The sequence below is a fragment of the Canis lupus genome, chromosome 7, assembly GCF_003254725.2.
Source record: "Canis lupus dingo isolate Sandy chromosome 7, ASM325472v2, whole genome shotgun sequence".
Classification (NCBI taxonomy): Eukaryota; Metazoa; Chordata; class Mammalia; order Carnivora; family Canidae; genus Canis; species Canis lupus.
In genome coordinates, this window is record NC_064249.1 from 24,663,658 (window position 1) to 24,683,348 (window position 19,691).

A 19,691-nucleotide genomic window follows, 5' to 3' on the forward strand; every position below is an offset into this window, starting at 1 on the left:
ACTCTTTCTCGTCTTGTCTCATTTGTTGGTACCAAGATCATCCAGCTACCTAACCTAGAAACCTGAAATATGATTCTTTTTCTTCTCTTACGCTGCTCATGACATACAATTAATTTATAAACCTCTTGATTTTACCTCCAGAATATTCTCAAATCTATCTCTTCTACCTCTATTTCTTATATTTTGAAGTAGCCATTTAGACACAATTGTGTCTAAAGAACTCTGTGAAAATGACATGAAAAATGAAGTTTGATGTCATATTTTTATGGATAATATTCCACTATACATACATACTACCTCTTCATCATCCATTCATCTATCCATGGACACTTGGGCTGTTCCATCGCTTGGCTTTTATAAGTAATGCTGCAATAAACATAGGGGTGCATTATGTCTATTCAAATTAGTGCTTTTATTTCCTTTAGGCAAATACACAATAATGGAGTTCCTGGATCGTATGGTAATTCTATTTTAATTTTTTGAGGAACTGCCATACTATTTTCCACAATGGCTGCACCAGTTTGCATTCCCACCAACAGTGCACAAAGGTTCCCTTTTCTCCACATCTTCACCAACACTTGTTATTTCTTGTGGTTTGATTCTAGCCATTCTGACAGGTGTAAGGTGGTACCTCATTGTGGTTTTGATTTGCATTTCCCTGATGATTTGCAACAACATGGATGGACCTAGAAGGTATAATGGTAAGTGAAAGAAGTCAGACCAAGAAAGACAAATACCATATGATTTCACTTATATGTGGAATCTAAAATACAAAACAAATGAGCAAACAAAAAAAGAGACAAAGGAAAAAAGACTCTTAAATAGAGCAAACAGGGGCACCTGGGTGGTTCAGTCAGTTAGGGAATATCGGTAAAATGGTAATAGCATTATTTGGTGATAGATGCTGACTACCCTAATCATGGTGTACAATGAAAATGTATAGAAATGTTGAATCATTATATTGTACACCTGAAACTAATAAAATACTGTATGTTAGTTATACTTCAATAAACGTAAAAAAAAAAAAATCAAATCTCCTCACCCCTGAAATAATTACCACTAAACCAAAAAATACCTGTCCAAGCCCTGAATAACATCGAATAATATGTCAGACAAAATACATGGAAAATAAAGGTGTGCTTGTGTATCTGAAAGACTTCTGTTGAAGAGAATATTTTGGCTTCCAACAGGTTTTTCTACAATCTGTCCTTTAAAGAAGGATGTTTGGCTTCAGGCTGACATAATTGAAATATTTTATATCTAAAGGTCTTTTTTAATGCACTAGTTGATTTATATGCTGAAATCACTCTTCAAAAATGCTTTCACATAAAACAATGCTGTTTGGAAGATAAGAGTCTCATGTTATATTTTAATATTATATTGCATTATAGTCTTCTACCCAAGGTGTTTGATGTTAGATCTAGAATATGACCTAAAATATGTAAAGATCTAAAATATCTTGTCTGTAATATTAAAAATACTACCTTTTAAGCAATTGAGAGTAGAGTTACATCAATTCAGTGGTTTAAAGAAGAATATCTTGATTTTATAGGTCATGAAAATTTACTGGCTTTAGGGTGAGACTAACATAGGTTTGGATTCTCTATATTATTATTAGCCCTCTGATCACAAATGATTTACCTAAAATTTTTAGTCTATTTCCTCATATATTCTAAAAAGATGATACTACTTATTTCTCAGGACTAATGTAAAATATAAATTAGATCTATATCTAATAGATATTTATTTAAATAAAATAGATCTATTCATTCATTCATTCATTACGTGCCACAAAGCAGATACTTAATCCATGTGAGTTAACCTTCTTTTAAGTTAGTGGATAGAAGGAATTTTTATTTACTAAATTATAATAAGGTATTCCTGTTCAGTAGCACCTGTCATTCTATTATTTTTGTTTTCTCCCAATCCTAGTTCCATGTATTTTTTATTTCTAAAGAGAATGGCATTTTTGTAAGACATTACCTGAAATCTCATGTTCAAATTACTTTCTGGTAGATACTTGTCACACCTCGTTTTTCTTCCTGAGCACATAGCTCAATTACATTCCCAAACCAGTGTTGTGGTTTTTGTTTACCAGAAAAGAATGTGCCTCTAAGTCTGGCCCAAAATCATCCTGCATGTGATCTCTGGTCTTTTCCTCTTTGTGTTGGCTGGAAAGGAGATGACTACAACAGTGTTTCTGGGAGTGTTACAGAGAATATAGTAGAGTCACACAATAAAAGTAGGGCTGAACTCTGTGATCAAGAGAATACTAGGAAGTGATGTTGCATGACTCCAAAGCTAGGATATAAAAGGCACTACAGTTTCTACCTTGGTCTCCTGGATTGCTGTCTGGAGGCAGTTAGCCATTCTCCCACAATGACACCCAAGCAGCCCCTATGGGGAGGCCTATGTGGAGAGGAAACAAAGTTGTTTGCCAACCAACAGCATCATTTTGGTAATTATGTGAATGGGCCCCTTTCAGGTTCACTCAGTGAAGTGAAGATGAGTACATACCCAGACAACACCTGATTCTTCATAAGACATTCTTAGCCAGAACTGCCCACACAAACTACTCCCTAATTCCTGACCTTCAGAAACCATAAGAGATAATACAGGGTTTTTTTGTTTTGTTTTTAAGGCCCCCCCAAAAAAATTTTTTAATGGATCACAAATCATTAAGGAAAAAAACCTGACAAATAAGACTTTAGAAAACTTAAACTTTTGCTCTCCAAAAGACATTGTTCAAAAAATAAAAAGGCAAACTACAGAATGGAACAAAATATTTGCAAAACATATCTAATAATGGGTTTTTATCTATCTATATATACAGTGAGATGAAATCTGAAAAAATCAATCAGAAAACAACCCAATTTAAAAATGGGCAACAGATCTGAATAGACTGTTGACCAAGAAGATATACAAATGGCAAATACCATATGAAAAGTTGAACAACATGATGAGTCATTAGGGAAATTCAAATTAATATCACAAGATACACTATACACCCACTAGACTAACTAAAATTTTAAGAACTGACAATACCAAATGTGGTTAAGGATATGGAGCAACTAACTCATATGCTACTGATAAGGATGGAAAAACAATGCAACTACTTTGAAAAACTAGCTTAATGGTTTCTTAGAAAGTTAAATATGCCCTTACCAGAAGATCTAGCCAGTCATTCCTAGGTGATTTACCCAAGAAAAATGAAAGTGGATATTCAACAAAGACTTGTACTCAAATATCCACAGCAGCTTTATTCCTTTTTTTTTTTTTTTAGCAGCTTTATTCCTAATAGCCAATAGCTACAAACAGCTCAAACATCCATTAACTGGTGATGAGATAAACGAATTGTGGCATATCGTTACAGTAAATTAATACCCAGCAACAAAAGGAACCAGCTACTGATACAACATAGATAAATCTCAAAAGATTTGCTACATGAAAGATGCTATATACAAAAGATTTGTACTATATGATTCCTTTTATATGAAGTTGTAGAAAAGGCAAAACATGGTGACAGAAAACAGATCAGTGATTACCAGAGATCACAGGTAAGAAGAAAGGATGACTCTTGCAAAGGGGCATGAGGGAAATTTGGGGTGGGGGTGGCGGGTAAGGGATAGATTTTATATTACGGCACTGGTGGTGGTTATACAGATGTATCCATTTGCCAAAATTCAATGAACTATACAATTAAAATGGGTACATTGGGCACCTGGCTGCTTCAGTCAATAGAACATGGGACTCAATTTGGAAGTAGCCAGTTCAAGCCTCATGTTGGGTACAGAAGTTACTTAAAAATAAAATCTTCAAAAATTAAATAAATAAATAAATAAATAAATAAAATTAGTGCATTCTATTGTACAGAAACTATACCTTCACATCTTTTTATTAAACACTTAGAATAATATCTAGCATGTAATAAACACTCAATAAATATTAGCCAAAAATAATCATTATCTGCATGGCAAACAAATAAAGGAATGGTTTCATAGAAAGATGCTTTTTTCAAAGATGACATATATTCAGAAATTTATTTTTAATTAGTCATACCCTATAAGCAGATAATTTAAGGGCTTCAAGCAAAGATCTGCCATTTAGTTCTAGCTTCTATAAGAAGAGTACCAAGCACAGAGCCAAATGAAGTGTGACTCTTGTGAGGTTGGTTAGCAGCTCTCAGTGGCATCCATGTAGTAAACAGAGTACACATCACACTATTTCAAAAAACTGAGTAGTAGAATGATAAAACAACAAGAAAAAACAAGTCAGAACTAAATAGTATCAAATGAGTAGTGGGGCATGATCTTTTTTTTTAAGATTTTGTGTATTTATTCATGCAAGACACAGAGAGAGAGAGGCGGAGACACAGAGAGAGGGGAAAAGCAGGCTCCATGCAGGGAGCCCAATGTGGGACTTCATCCTGGGACTCCGGGATCACACCCTGAGCTGAAGGTAGACACTCAACTGCCAAGCCGCCCAGACATCCCGTGGGGCATGATCTATCACTAAAATTCTAAAACCACTTGAGAGAAGGTGGTTTTCATTAAACACCTCAAAGATATTTGAAATAAAACAGGAAGCAAAATAGCAAAGTGAGGCTGTTAAATTTAAACAAATGTATAAGTGGCACTGGAGCCTATACAACCAAGGAACCAATGGACCAAAATCTCTTCTGCATCTAGCAAAATGTAGCCTAAGAGTAAGAGAGACTAGGAATAATTATCATTCTTCTCTCACACTCCTCACAGACATACATGCACACAGACAAAAATACACACACCCCCCTTTGAGGGTTATAAGTAAAGCAGCTCTATAGAGAGAGAGAACTGAGTAAGTACCACTTCTTACCCTCTTCTGCTTCATCCTCCTGTGGTGACATTGGACCCCCTCCACTAGTGGGAGTGACTGGTTCCTCCTTCTCAGATTGTCGCTGAAGACTTACTACCTCATATATTGCATCTCCAGCATTGGCGTGACCTTTTCCCTCAGACTGAGAAAGATATAAACATATTATTTAGTATTAGAAATTTGAAGGAAATGCTATAAGATAGTATTTTCAAGGTTCATCAGAAATAGCTGAAATTAAGAAGAGCATGTCATGTTTGATCTACTGCATGTCCTAAGTTAAGAAAGTTTTTTAAGTGTGTTGTTTTCTACATGATATTCTAAATGCATTATTCTTTGGGGCACCTGGGTGGCTCAGTGGTAGAAAGTCTGCCTTTGGTTCAGGTCGTGATCCTGGGATCCTGGGATCGAGTCCCACATCAGGTTCCCCACAGGAGGCCTGCTTCTCCCTCTGCCTATGTCTCTGCCTCTGAGTGTGTGTGTCTCTCTCATGAATAACTAAAAATCTTTTTTTAAAAAATGCATTATTTAAAAAAAATGCATTATTCTTCTAGTATTATTTAAACTAATGAAATCTACTAACCATTTTGGTACACATTTTCTTTTTATCAAAAAAACCTGAAACACCACAGATTCTAGAGCAGACAGATAAGTAATGCTAGATTTCTAGGACTGACTACACCTTGCATTGAGATAGAGATATCAGCTACATCCATCAAGTAATTCATGGAAGTAGGTAGATTTTATAAATTGTTTACATTTTTTTAAGATTATTTATTTACTCATTCATTCATTCATTCATGATAGACAGAGAGAGAGAGAGAGGCAGAGACACAGGAGGAGGGAGAAGAAGCAGGCTCCACACCGGGAGCCCAACGCAGGAATTGATCCCAGGACTCCAGGATTGCGCCCTGGGCCAAAGGCAGGCGCCAAGCCGCTGAGCCACCCAGAGATCCCCAAATTGTTTACATTTTAAACAGCCCTTTTCTAAAGAGGAAAAATTAAGGCAATTGCCAATTAAACTAGCATAGCCTACAAAGCCCTAGATAACCTAGCCCCGTCTCTCTTCAGTTAATACCCATAGTTTGGTTACTACATTCCAATCACTCTGGCCTTGTTTCAGCTCCAGGAACCTTTAGGTCTTTTCCAATTCAAGATCCTGGGACATCCTTTTCTCACTGCCAAAAATAGCCTTTCTAACTCCCATCAATCTTATATCTTTACCTCTAATATCACTCCTAAAAAATATCTGAGCTAAGTTCCTCATGTTTTAATACTTTTCATTCCCTGCCCTTCCCCTTCACAGTATTACCATGATGTAATTACACATTTATTATTATATTTATTTGTTTAATGGCAGTCTTGTCATAAGACAGTAAGCATCATAAGGGCAAGGACTTAACTGATTTTCAATCAGAAATAATATAGTACCTGACACACAGTAGGTACTCAACAAGTATCAGTAGCATGAATGTCTAATACTAAAACATGAATTTCAGAATCAACTTGATCTGGATGTGAATTCAAATTTCACTACTAATAAGACGGTTAGTCTTGAACAAATTACTTAATTTTGCTGAGTCACAGTATCTATATCAACTAATTCATGGTTGATTCATTCAAAGTATATTAAACACTGTAGACATTTACCAGAGTAACTGAAACAAATATTTAATAACACTTGTTACTATTTCAACATTTATAGCACATTAGACTCTAAAAAAAAACCAAGAATAATATAGGCATAAAGGGAGATAAAATTATCTCTAATATCTACCTATACTATAATCCATTTAAATTATAAAAATATAACTACTAATTATTCACTGTTTTCAAGAATTAATTCTGAACCACAAATCAAATTTCAGGTGCATCTTCAAATCAATTAGCAAATAATAAAAGTTAAAAATTGTCTACTGCATTAAAAAAGAGAAAACAGCCATGAAAAGTTATTAGGTGTAAGCCAACCAAATTTTATTGCGTTTCTACTATATTCAAGAAACAGTTTCTACTATATTCAAGAGACCTCAATCCCTAAAGCAACAACTAAAGTTATATAGGGCAATAGAGTAAAAATGAAATACGAACTGCATGTTCAAATAACTGGAAAGAAAGGAAAAAGAAAGAAATGAAAACAGAAAACTAATATAATGACAGACCTAAATTCAGACATATCAATAATTATATTAAACATAAATGGCCTAACCATGCCAATTAAAAGACAAAAACTGTCCAATTATATTAAAAACAAGACAGAATTGCATTCTATCTAAAAAAAAAACTTTAAATATAATAATATAGGTAAGTTAAAGTAAAATGGAGGAAGAAGTTATACCATGAAAACACTCATCAAAAGAAAACTGAAGAGACTATATCAATATAAGATAAAGTAGACTACCAGACAAGAAAAAACATCACTAGGAGTAAAGAAGGTCATAACAATGTTAAAAGAATCAATTCAATGAAAACACAAAAGCATCTTATAAGTAAATTCACCTAACAACTAGACAATATAAATACCTGATAAAACTGGAAGGAGATGGACAAACCCTTATTTATAATTGGAGATTTCACAGTTTCTCACAATAATCACAAAAAAACGTATATAAAAATATAGCAAGGTTATAGAAGAATTGAACATCAACAATAAAATCTAATATATATCGACCACTGCACAACACAAAGGCAGAGTACACATCCTTTTCAAATGCACATGGAACTTTTCTCCAAGAGAAACTACGTCCTGGGTTATAACACAATCTTTAAAAAAGTTTTAAAAATTGAATTGTAAAATACCTATTTGGTGAGCATATACAATTAAACTGGAATCAGTAAGAGAAATATATATGAAAAATCTCCAAATACTTAAAAATAAAGTAACATTTCTAAATAATCCATGGATCAAAGTCAAAGAGAAATGTTAAATTACAAAATATTCTGAACTCAACAAAAATGAAAATAAAACAAATCAAAATTAGTGGAACATCTAAACAGTGAGTAGAGATTTAGAGCTATAAGTGCTTATATTACCAAACACCCCAAAATCATAATTTAACTTTCTACCTTAAAGAAAAGGAAATGCAAAATAACCCAAAGCAAGAGAAAGAAGGAAATAAACAGCACAAATCAATAAACCAAAATGTAGTTCTTAGCCAAGATCAATAAAATGATAAACCTCTAGCTAAATTGACCAAGCAAAAAGGAAAGTACAAATTACTGGTAACTAGGAAAATAGTGTATATCACTTGTACTGTGATATTGTATATTGATTTGTATATTGTATATCACAATATCAAAATGAATAATGCAAACATCCCTATGCATATTAATTGGACAGCTTAAATATAATGGACCAATACTCTGAAAGCTAAAAAATATATCCACACTTATCCAGGAAGAAATACATAACCTGTATTAAAGAAATTGAATCTGTAAGTTAAATCCTCTCTGAAATGAAAACTTCAGGTTCATATAATTTCAATGACAAATACTACTAAATATTTAAAGAAATAACAACACCAATGCTATTTTTTAAAAAAATCTTCAGGGGCACCTGTGTGAGAGTCAGTGACTCTTGATTTTGGCTCAGGTCATGACGTCAAGGTCGTGAGATCGAGCCCGGCATTGCACTCCACTGACTCAGTGGGAGTCTGCTTGAGATTTTTTTCCCTATCTGCCCCTTCCCCTCTCAAATAAATCAATCTTTTTATTTTAATCTCCAAGGAAATATAAAAAAGGGATTCCCAATTCATTATACAAGGCCATTTCTCTGAGACCAAAACTAAAGAAGGTATTACAAGAAAAAAAAAAATCACAGACCACTATCCCTCATAAAAAAATAAGACGAAAATCCTCAATCAAATATTAACAAAATCCAGCAACATAGCTTATAGTTACAAATATATATCAAAACCAGTGAGGTTTATCTGGGAAATGCAACAATACTTCAACACTGAATATATCAATAGAGGGACACCTGGGTGGCTCAGTGGTTGAGCATCTGCCTCTAGCTCAGGGAATGATCCCCAGGTCCTGGGATCGAGTCCCACATCCAGCTCCCCATGGAGAGCCTGCTTCTCCCTCTGCCTATGTCTCTGCCTCTCTCTCTGTGTGTTTCTCATTAATAAATTTTTTAAATCTTTTAAAGGAAAATCAATATAATCCAACATATTCACAAACTAAAGAAGAATGACATATGATCAATAAATACAAAAAGGCATTTGAGAAAATTCAGCATTCATTTATTTACATTCAGTAAACTGGGAATACAAGGGAGTTTTCTCAACCTGATAAACAGTATCTATGATAAGCCTACAACTAACGTCACTCTTAATGGTAAAAGACTGAATGCTTTCCTCCTAACACTAAGAACACAATAAGGACATAGACTGTCACCACTCCCACTCATTATCATACAGAAGTCCTAGCTAGTGCAATAAAGCAAGAAAAAGAAAGAAAAGGCAAACAGATTGGAAAGGAAGAAGTAAAATAGTTTTTACTTATAAACAATTATTCCTTGTCAGAAGTCAACAAACTTTTTCTATAAAAAGCTAGATAGGAACATTTTATGCTTTGCAAACCATATGGTCTCAGTCACAACTACTGAACTTTGTTATTGTGGATAAGTGTTACAACAGTGGTAAAATATTTCATCTGGACCTAGTTTACTATGCAAGCGTAACTGACTCTATTACTATAATCTCATTAATCTCATGTAGACCTAAACATTATATCCACCAGTTGAGTTTCAAAATGACTTTTTAAATAAAATATACTTTTTGTTTCCAATATTCACTTATTTTTGGATAACTAAAAATCTACCTGTCTGTATTTGTAAAATAAATTATCTAGTTCATGTTAGAACTAGAGTACTTTGAAACACATAAATACATGGCAGGTGCTCAATGAGAGTGTAGCTGATTCAACCACATTACAAAGATTCATCATACTTATACAAATAAACTCTAATTTTTTCCAATGGTTACTATCATCAAATACAAAGAACAATAATGCTTTTATCTCTATTCAGAATCTTTAGGATAGGGTCCAAGAATCTGAGTTTTTTAAAGAGCCACAAGTGTTTCTGATGAAAGGCTAAATTGTGAACATTTGCCAATAAGAACTCTTGTTCTTAACAAAAATGTCTATGTTTAAAAAAATCACAACTCATATAACAATCATATAGTCTCACTAAGCTGCAGTATATATAATAACATGGAAAAAATACACCTGCAAGCAGCTTCTATTTGACTCTACACAACTGAGGTTTGGGGGATCCCTGGGTGGCTCAGCAGTTTTGCGCCTGCCTTTGGCCCAGGGCGTGATCCTGGAGTCCCAGGATCGAGTCCCGCATCGGGCTCCTGGCATGGATCCTGCTTCTCCCTCTGCCTCTCTCTCTCTCGCTCTCTATGTCTATCATAAATAAATAAAAATAAATCTTTAAAAAAAATCACTTAAAAAAAAAAAACAACTGAGGTTTGTAAAACAAAGCCAATCCTAAACAAAACTGTTGAGTTAGTAAAACATTTGCCTTCCATGGCTTTTTATTTTCCCACACACACATAAGTAATCCTTTCAACCTTGTTAATTTTCATCTTTCTGCAATTAGAACAGTTATTCCTATTCAGTTACTTACTTACTTTTTTTCTAGTTTTATTGAGCTATAATTGACATACATTATATAAATTTAAGGTGTACAACATAATGATTTGATACATCATATACATTGGGAAATAATCTCTACAATAAGTTTAGTTACTATCCACCACCTCACATAGTTACTTTTGGCTATACTAACTGATTATATTTTTATTTAAATACACTTAAATCAACATGCATCTTCAAAATGGAATTTTCCTTTTGTGCTTTAAAACTGTGTTAAAAAGAAAAAAAATCACAGGCCCAAAACAGCGTCACTTAGACCAAGTTTCCAAACCAGTACTTAACACATAATCTAACTCTGGTTCCAACAATCCCCATAAATGTAGCCTTAACCAGTTAGTCAGAAATTTTTCAATCCATTCCAGTGTTCTGCCACCTGGGTCCTCTCTACCCTACAATGAAAGATATGGTAATCTATATGATAAGACATCTGATTTCTCCCTAGACAGTGCCCTACCTGTAACAACCTGTTATTCTTTTACAATAACTTTCTTACCCTCATCATTCTATAAAAATTTTCCATTTTATAGAACTCTTTGGAGCATTCTAGTTGTTAGATGGGGTACTGCCCAATTCATGAATTGCTGAATAAAGAAAATTAGATCTTCAAACATGTTTGAATTGAATTTTGTTATTTAACAGATTTGGTGGCAGTGGTGGGATCTCAAGTAAACTTCTGACAGCACTCAGGGACAATGAGAAACAAGGCAAACCCTTTGAGTTCATTGAGTTTCTTGTCATTTTGAGGGCCTGAGAGTTGCCTTTTTGTTTGCACTCAAGCTCCTGATCTGATTGGCTGCCCTTTACAGTCAGGTCAGCTTGAGCTGGCAGACGGTTATGCACAGAACCCAAAAGAGCTAGTAGTTCTGCCTAGAGCCCAGTGCGGATGGCAATTTTGCCCAGAGCACAACTGAGCTGGCAGAAAGGTCTGCCTAGAACCAAGCCCCCAATCCTTCAGACCACAATCCCCTGGGTAGAAATCCTCAGCAAGGTTCTACAAGAATTGTCAGTGGTGTGCACAGGACCTTCTTGAGGCCAAGACATGGTACTGCTAATATATTAAAGCACATGTTTGTTCATCTTGTTTTATGTATATAAACACTAATGCAAGTAGGAATCTTGGAAGCAAAAAGCCATAAAAATTGGTGGGTACAGGTCAAGTATTTGACAACTGTTAGAGCACTTACCACTTGAAGACCCTTGTGGTAGGATCAGGTCACAGATGGATTAGATTAACACTAGGTCATCTGACAACATCAAGAAAACTTTTGTGCTGCAAGGTAAATAGTAAAACATGCACAATCCCCAGCCCCGCAGCACACAACTTTTAGGTATTAGTTGGTTCTGAGAAATCCAAAGACATAGCTAATGGGATACTTACATTCTAAAGAGTCAAGCACATCTGCTTATTTTATGTCTAAGAACCAAAATCCTAGAGGTTGTAGATATCTAGCAAGATGAAAAAACTTTTATTAAAAATAACCTAGAATTTACAGTGGCCATCATGGGGAATGTTCAGTTAGACAAGACTGCTCATTTAAAAAGTATAGTTGAGAATAGCCAGGGGAATTTTAAAAAAGAAAACCATATCTGGGGGCATCACAATGCCAGATTTCAGGTTGTACTACAAAGCTGTGGTCATCAAGACAGTGTGGTACTGGCACAAAAACAGACACATAGATCAATGGAACAGAATAGAGAATCCAGAAGTGGACCCTCAACTTTATGGTCAACTAATATTCGATAAAGGAGGAAAGACTATCCATTGGAAGAAAGACAGTCTCTTCAATAAATGGTGCTGGGAAAATTGGACATCCACATGCAGAAGAATGAAACTAGACCACTCTCTTGCACCATACACAAAGATAAACTCAAAATGGATGAAAGATCTAAATGTGAGACAAGATTCCATCAAAATCCTAGAGAAGAACATAGGCAACACCCTTTTTGAACTCAGCCACAGTGACTTCTTGCAAGATACATCCACGAAGGCAAAAGAAACAAAAGCAAAAATGAACTATTGGGACTTCATCAAGATAAGAAGATTTTGCACAGCAAAGGATACAGTCAACAAAACTCAAAGAACCGACAGAATGGGAGAAGATATTTGCAAATGACGTATCAGATAAAGGGCTAGTTTCCAAGATCTATAAAGAACTTATTAAACTCAACACCAAAGAAACAAACAATCCAATCATGAAATGGGCAAAAGACATGAACAGAAATTTCAGAGGAAGACACAGACATGGCCAACATGCACATGAGAAAATGCTCTGCATCACTTGCCATCAGGGAAATACAAATCAAAACCACAATGAGATACCACCTCACACCAGTGAGAATGGGGCAAATTAACAAGGCAGGAAACCACAAATGTTGGAGAGCATGCAGAGAAAAGGGAACCCTCTTACACTGTTGGTGGGAATGTGAACTGGTGCAGCCCCTCTGGAAAACTGTGTGGAGGTTCCTCAAACAGTTAAAAATAGACCTGCCCTACAACCCAGCAATTGCACTGTTGGGGATTTACCCCAAAGATACAGATGCAATGAAACGCCGGGACACCTGCACCCCAATGTTTATAACAGCAATGGCCACAATAGCCAAACTGTGGAAGGAGCCTCGGTGTCCATCGAAAGATGAATGGATAAAGAAGATGTGGTTTATGTATACAATGGAATATTACTCAGCTATTAGAAATGACAAATACCCACCATTTACTTCAACGTGGATGGAACTGGAGGGTATTATGCTGAGTGACGTAAGTCAGTCGGAGAAGGACAAACATTATATGGTCTCATTCATGTGGGGAATATAAATAACAGTGAAAGGGAATATAAGGGAAGGGAGAAGAAATGTGTGGGAAATATCAGAAAGGGAGACATAACGTAAAGACTGCGAACTCTGGGAAACGAACTAGGGGCGGTAGAAGGGGAGGAGGGTGGGGGGTGGGAGTGATTGGGTGACGGGCACTGGGGGTTATTCTGTATGTTGGTAAATTGAACACCAATAAAAAATAAATAAATAAATAAATAAATAAATAAATAATTGAAAAAGATAAAAAATAAATAAATAAAAATAAAATTATAATTATATCACCAAAAAAATAAATAAATAAATAAAAAGTATAGTTGAGAGGTGCTTGGGTGTCTCAGTCAGTTAAGCATCTGCCTTCAGCTCAGGTCATGATCCCAGGGTCCTGGGATCCTGAGCAGGGAGCCTGCTTCTCCCTCTCCTCCTTGCTTGTGCTGTCACTATCTCTGTCTCTCTCGCAAATAAATAAAATCTTTAAACAATAAAAGGTGTAGTTAAAAGTAAGGGTTCTCAGGTTAAATAGATTGGGAAGCCTATTTTAATTGGTTTGAAGAAGCTTCCTAAAAGGATTCTAAATTAGCTTCACTGAAAGATTCATTACAAAAGGCTAATAAAAAATTGAAAATACAAGCAATACCTAAGACAAAAAACTGTAAGACTGACATAATTCCTACTGCTCCCTTCTAGCTTTTTTTACCTGAGTACTCACTGTCTACTAATTTCTGTCTGAACTGCCTTTACACTCTAAAGAGAAAGTTACCTTTTAAAATAAAACTAGGGGATCCCTGGGTGGCTCAGCGGTTTAGCACCTGCCTTCGGCCCAGGTGATCCTGCAGTCCCGGGATCAAGTCCCACATCGGGCTCCCTGCATGGAGCCTCCTTCTCCCTCTGCCTGTGTCTCTGCCATTCTCTCCGTCTCTCATAAAAATAATTTTTTTTAATTAAAAAAATAAATAATAAAACTACCTGAGGTTAAAATAAAACTACCCTCCTCAGATATCTTCCACATCTTGGTCAAAGAGGGAGCTTTATGACAAAATTTATTAACACAAAGGAGGATCTTCAAAAAATTTTTGTTGTTACTGTTTTTAACAGATCACCGCCAGGCCTAGTCAAGAAGGGAAAATAAAAATTCACATGATCTCATCCTTTTCATAACCAGAACCACTGGTTATTAATTTCACTCTTAGGAATAACTATGTATTTCTGGCCCATCTCACTTTACATCCCAATAACACAGCTTGGACTTTTTGCCTGCCTTGGGACATGCAGGTGGTTGTTTCTTTGGCTATCTTGGGGAATGGTCCTAGCTCTTGTAAAATTGTATCCTTTACACCCTCTTTGAGGTCCTTTAGGCCCATGAGGTTGGTTATTACTTCCAAAAATCTTTACTGTTTGTCTCAGTCGAAACCTGACAAGATATTTTTAAAAGATTTAATAACTATAATCAGAAATTTGGTCAAACTGGAAAGCTGATATCCAGGGCCTGGTAGAGATTTTTTTAGACCTTTTCCCCTAAGCTAAATGTAGCCAAAGGAAAAAAAGACATTCTCACAGATATATGGGTTTGTTAGTACTATGATATCATTTAGGCAGCAACAAAATTCTGTGAGAAATTAGAAACTGCTGTCCTTTCTTTACAAAACTAGTCTTTACAGGTCCAAAGCTGTGATTCCAAAAGTAATTCAAAGACTACCAATCCCCTTCACCAATCCCAAAACATCCCCTATTTATCTCAGAAGGTTTATAAATATTGTAAAAATTCTTACCTTAAAGAAATGAAAGTCTTCTAGAAAATGGTTATTTTTTTCCCTGTGCATTTTTTTTTAAGATTTTTTATTTATTTATTCATGATAGAGACAGAGAGAGAGAGAGGCAGAAACACAGGCAGAGGGAGGAGCAGGCTCCATACTGTAAGCCCGATGCGGGACTCGATCCCGGGACTCCAGGATCGCACCCTGGGCCAAAGGCAGGCGCTAAACCGCTGAGCCACCCAGGGGATCCCCTTCCCTGTGCATTTAAAATGAAAATGTTCAGTGTTCTACCAAGTCATTTCTGAGACTTTCTAGATAAGAAAGCCTATCTCTTTAAAATGCAAATTGCAGGCAGGTTTTTCTTAACAAGTAAAGACAAGAAGGAAAGGCCATTTAAAACTTGACTTGCCAAGGACAAATACAAATCTTTAGTAGCTTCTCCACAATTATTAAAAGAAAGCATTAGTCATCTATACCAATAATCTTAACTTATTCCATTTACCAGAAAAACTAAGATACAAATTTTATAACTAAAAGTTACACTTAAAAAAATAAAAATAAAAAATAAATAAAAGTTACACTTAATGTCAGCAAGCCCTCTTGTTCAACCACAGACCCAAACAGTTAAAACCAGAAATAGACAAGACTACTCAACAAGTCATGCTGTAACCATAAACTACTATATTTATTTCTTATTACACTTTCAGGTGGCACTGACAAAAATACTTTGTAATGAACAGAACATTCCAACTACACCCTGATAGCAATCAAATACTTCAAAGACCACATCCCAAATGTCCTCTTTCCCGCCCAGGATCTTGAGCTGAACACATAAGGAGCCCCCACCCATGATCACACACTCTTTGTCTACTCTTTTGCATGTACACCCCTGAACCTCCTCCAATGAAACCCTAGGTGTCCATCTCGCCAGGAGATGTTGGTTTTTAAGGCTTGAGTCTGCCACCTTCCTAGAACTTGAAATATATTTCTCCCTTTCTCTTCTGTTTTCCAAACCCTTGTCTCCTGAGTTACTGGCTTCTCTTGTGACAAGTTTATTCAGGTTTGTTTGGCAACAATGTTAGCAATACTAGCCAGGTGCTATCCTATTGATTTGTCCAGCCCCCATGGAATTCCCTGGTTCAGATGGCTGAGGCTGTCTTTAAAAAAATAAAGAGAGAATTTTAAAAGCAGCAACTGAAGATAGTTACATACATACATACATATATACAAACAAGGCAGTGTGTGTTTCCCTTACATCCTTAAGGGAAATCTCATAAGGCTTTCACAAATTTTTCAGCAGAAATTGCAGGCCAGAAGGGACTGGCATGATATATTTGATATATTTTAAATACTGAAAGAAAAAAAACCCTGCAATCATGAATCATGAACTCTATCCAGCTAGACTATCATTCAGAATAGAAGGACAGAGCTTCCCAAACAAAAGTTGAAGCAATTCATCACCACTAAACAATCACTACAAGAAATGCTAAAGGAAACCCTTTGAGTGGCTATAAGTACAAGAAAAGTAGGAAGCACAAAAGTAATAAAATTAAGTATATCTACAGGGACTCACAAAATAAAAGGATGTAAAGTATGATACCATATACCTAAAACATGGAGGAAGAGCAAAAAATATGTTCAAATTTAAATAACCATAAACTTAATACAGATTGATATAGGCAGATGTTATAAATAACCCTAATGGTAACCATAAATCAAAAACTGGTAATAAGTATGCAAAAAATAAAGAGAAAGGAATCCGAGTATATCACTAAATAAAAGCAGCAAACCAAGAGAGGAGAGAACAAGAAAAAACAGAGAAGAACTACAAAAATAACCATAAAACAAGTATCAATATGGTAGTAAGTACATAGTTATTGATAATTACTTTGAATGTAAACAGATTACATATTCCAATCAAAAGACACAAAGTGACAAAATGGATAAAAAAGCATGACCTATCTATATGCTGCTTACAAGAGACTCATTTTAGACCTAAAGACCCATGTAGAGTGAAAGTAAAGGGATGGAAAAACAGTTATCATGCAAATGGCTGTCAAAAGAAAGTCAGGTTAGCAACATTTATATTAGACACATAGATTTTAAAACAAAGAGACAAAGAAGAACACTACATTGCAATAGAGGACAATCCAATAAGAAGATAAAACAACTGTAAATATTTATGCATAGGAGCATAGAAGCACCCAAATACATAAAGGAGCTAACAACAAACATAAAGGAAGTAATCTCCAGTAATACAATAATAGTACGGAACTTTAACAGCCCACTGATATCAGTGCACAGATCATGCAAACAGAAAATCAACAAGGCAACAGTGGCCTTGAATGACACATTGGACCAGATAGATCTAAAAGATATATTCAGAACATTCCAGAACATTCTATCTTAAAACACATTCTTTTTAACAGCCCATGGAACTTTCTCCGGAATAGATCACATATTAGGCCACAAAAAAAAAGCCTCAAAGGATTTTTTAAAATGGAAGTCAAGAGTGCCTGTGTGGCTGTCAGTTACGTGTCCACTCCTGATTTTGGCTCAGGCCATAATCTTAGGTTTGTGAGACTGAGCCCCCAGGGAGACTCTGTGCTCAGCACGGGGTATACATGAGATTCTCTCTCTCCTTCTGCCCCTCCCCCCGCTCACACACACACTCTCTCTCAAATAAATAAATAAATAAAATCTTCCCAAAAAACCCAAAAAAGAACGAAGTCCTACCATGCATCTTTTCCACTCACAATACTATAGAACTGGAAATCAACTGCATGAAAAAGTATGGAAAGAACACAAATACATGAAGGTTAAATAGCATACTACTAAACAATAAATGGCTCAACAAGAAATCAACGAGGAAATGAAAAAATACATAAAGACAAATGAAAATGAAAACATAATAGTCCAAAATCTTTGGAATGCAGCAAAAGCTGTTCTAAGACAGAAGATTATACCAATACTCAAGAAGCAAGAAAAATTTCAAATAAACAACCTAACCTTACACCTAAAGGGTCTAGAAAAAGAAGGCCAAACAAAACCAAAACCTAGTCTAAGAAAGTATGAAGATTAAAGCAGTAATAAACAATATAGAAACTAAATTTTTAAAAAATCAAACCTATCAGTGAAAACAGTGAAAACAGAAAACAAAGTGATCTTCTTTGAAAAGATCAACAAAATTGATAAACCTCTAGCCAGACCCATCAAAAAGAGAGAGAGAGAGAGAGAGAGAGAGAGACAGGATCAAAATCAGAAATGAAAGGAGAAATAACAACCAACACTACAGAAATACAAAGAATTGTAAGAGAATATTATAAAAAATTACATGCCAACAAATGGGGTAACCTATAAGAAATGTATAAATTCCTAGAAAAATATAACCTCCCAAAATTGAATCAAGAAGAAATAAAAAATTTGAACACACCAATAACCAGCAATGAAATTGAATCAGTAATCAAAAAACTCCCAACAAAGCCCAGTACCAGAGAGCTTCACAGGTGAATTCTACCACATATTTAAGTTAATACCCATTATTCTCAAACTATTCAAAAAAATAGAAAAGAAAGAAAAGCTTTCAAATTCATTCTATGAAGCCAGCATTACCCTGATACGAAAACTAGATAAAGACACTAAAAATACAAAAAACAAACAAACAAACAAAAAACTATAGGACAGTATCTCTGGTGAACACACATGCAAAAATCCTAAATATTAGTGAATAGAATCCAACAATATACATACAAAAAAAAAAAATCATTCACCACAGTCAAGTGGAATTTATTCCTAGGATACAAGGGTGGTTCAATATTTGCAAATCAATCAATGTCACATCACATCAACAAGAGAAAGGATGAAGACCAAACTATCATTTCAACAAATACAGATAAAAGCATGTGAAAAATACATCAATTCATAATAAAAACCCTCAGTGAAGCAGGTTAAGAGGGAACATACCTCAATACAGTAAAGCTCATATATAAAAAGTCTACAGCAAACATCAAACTCAATGAGAAAAAGATTAGAGCTTTTCCCCTAAGGTCAGGAACAAGACAAGGATGCCCACTCTCACTGCTTTTATTCAACCTACTACTGGAAGTCCTAGCCACAGCAACCAGACAACAAAAAGAAATAAAAAGCATCCAAATCGGTACAGAAGAAGTAAAATTTTCACTATTTGGAGATGACATAATACTCTATGTAGAAAATCCTCAAGACTCCTCCAAAAAGCTACTAGAACTTATAATTGAATTCAGTAAGCTCACAGGATACAAAATCAATATTCAGAAACCTACTACATTTCTTTACAATAATAATGAAGTAGCATAAAGAGAAACTAAGAAAATAATCCCATTTACAATGACACCAAAAATAATAAAATACCTAAGAGTAAACTTAACCAAGAGAGTGAAATATCTGTATTCTGAAAACACTGAAACACTGATGAGAGATGAAAGAAACTGAAGGCAACACAAACAGATATTCTATGCTAGAAGAACAATTATTGCTAAAATGGTCCATATTACCCAAAGCAAGCTACACATTTAATGCAATCCTTATCAAAAGACTGATAGCACTTCTTACAAGTAATCTTAAAATTTGTATGGA

At 35.1% G+C, this 19,691-nt stretch overlaps 1 protein-coding gene across 7 annotated transcripts in view; it reads right to left on the minus strand.

Annotated features, from left to right (window-relative positions):
- The window catches only part of RABGAP1L (RAB GTPase activating protein 1 like), a 729,489-nt gene that overhangs the window by 559,106 nt on the left and 150,692 nt on the right, over positions 1 to 19,691 (minus strand). For all 7 annotated transcript variants that reach the window (XM_049112262.1, XM_049112263.1, XM_025430245.3 and 4 more), the window contains one exon: positions 4,855 to 4,996. In XM_049112262.1, the coding sequence (XP_048968219.1) occupies positions 4,855 to 4,996 (142 nt within the window). The remainder of the gene's footprint in view (positions 1 to 4,854; positions 4,997 to 19,691) is intronic.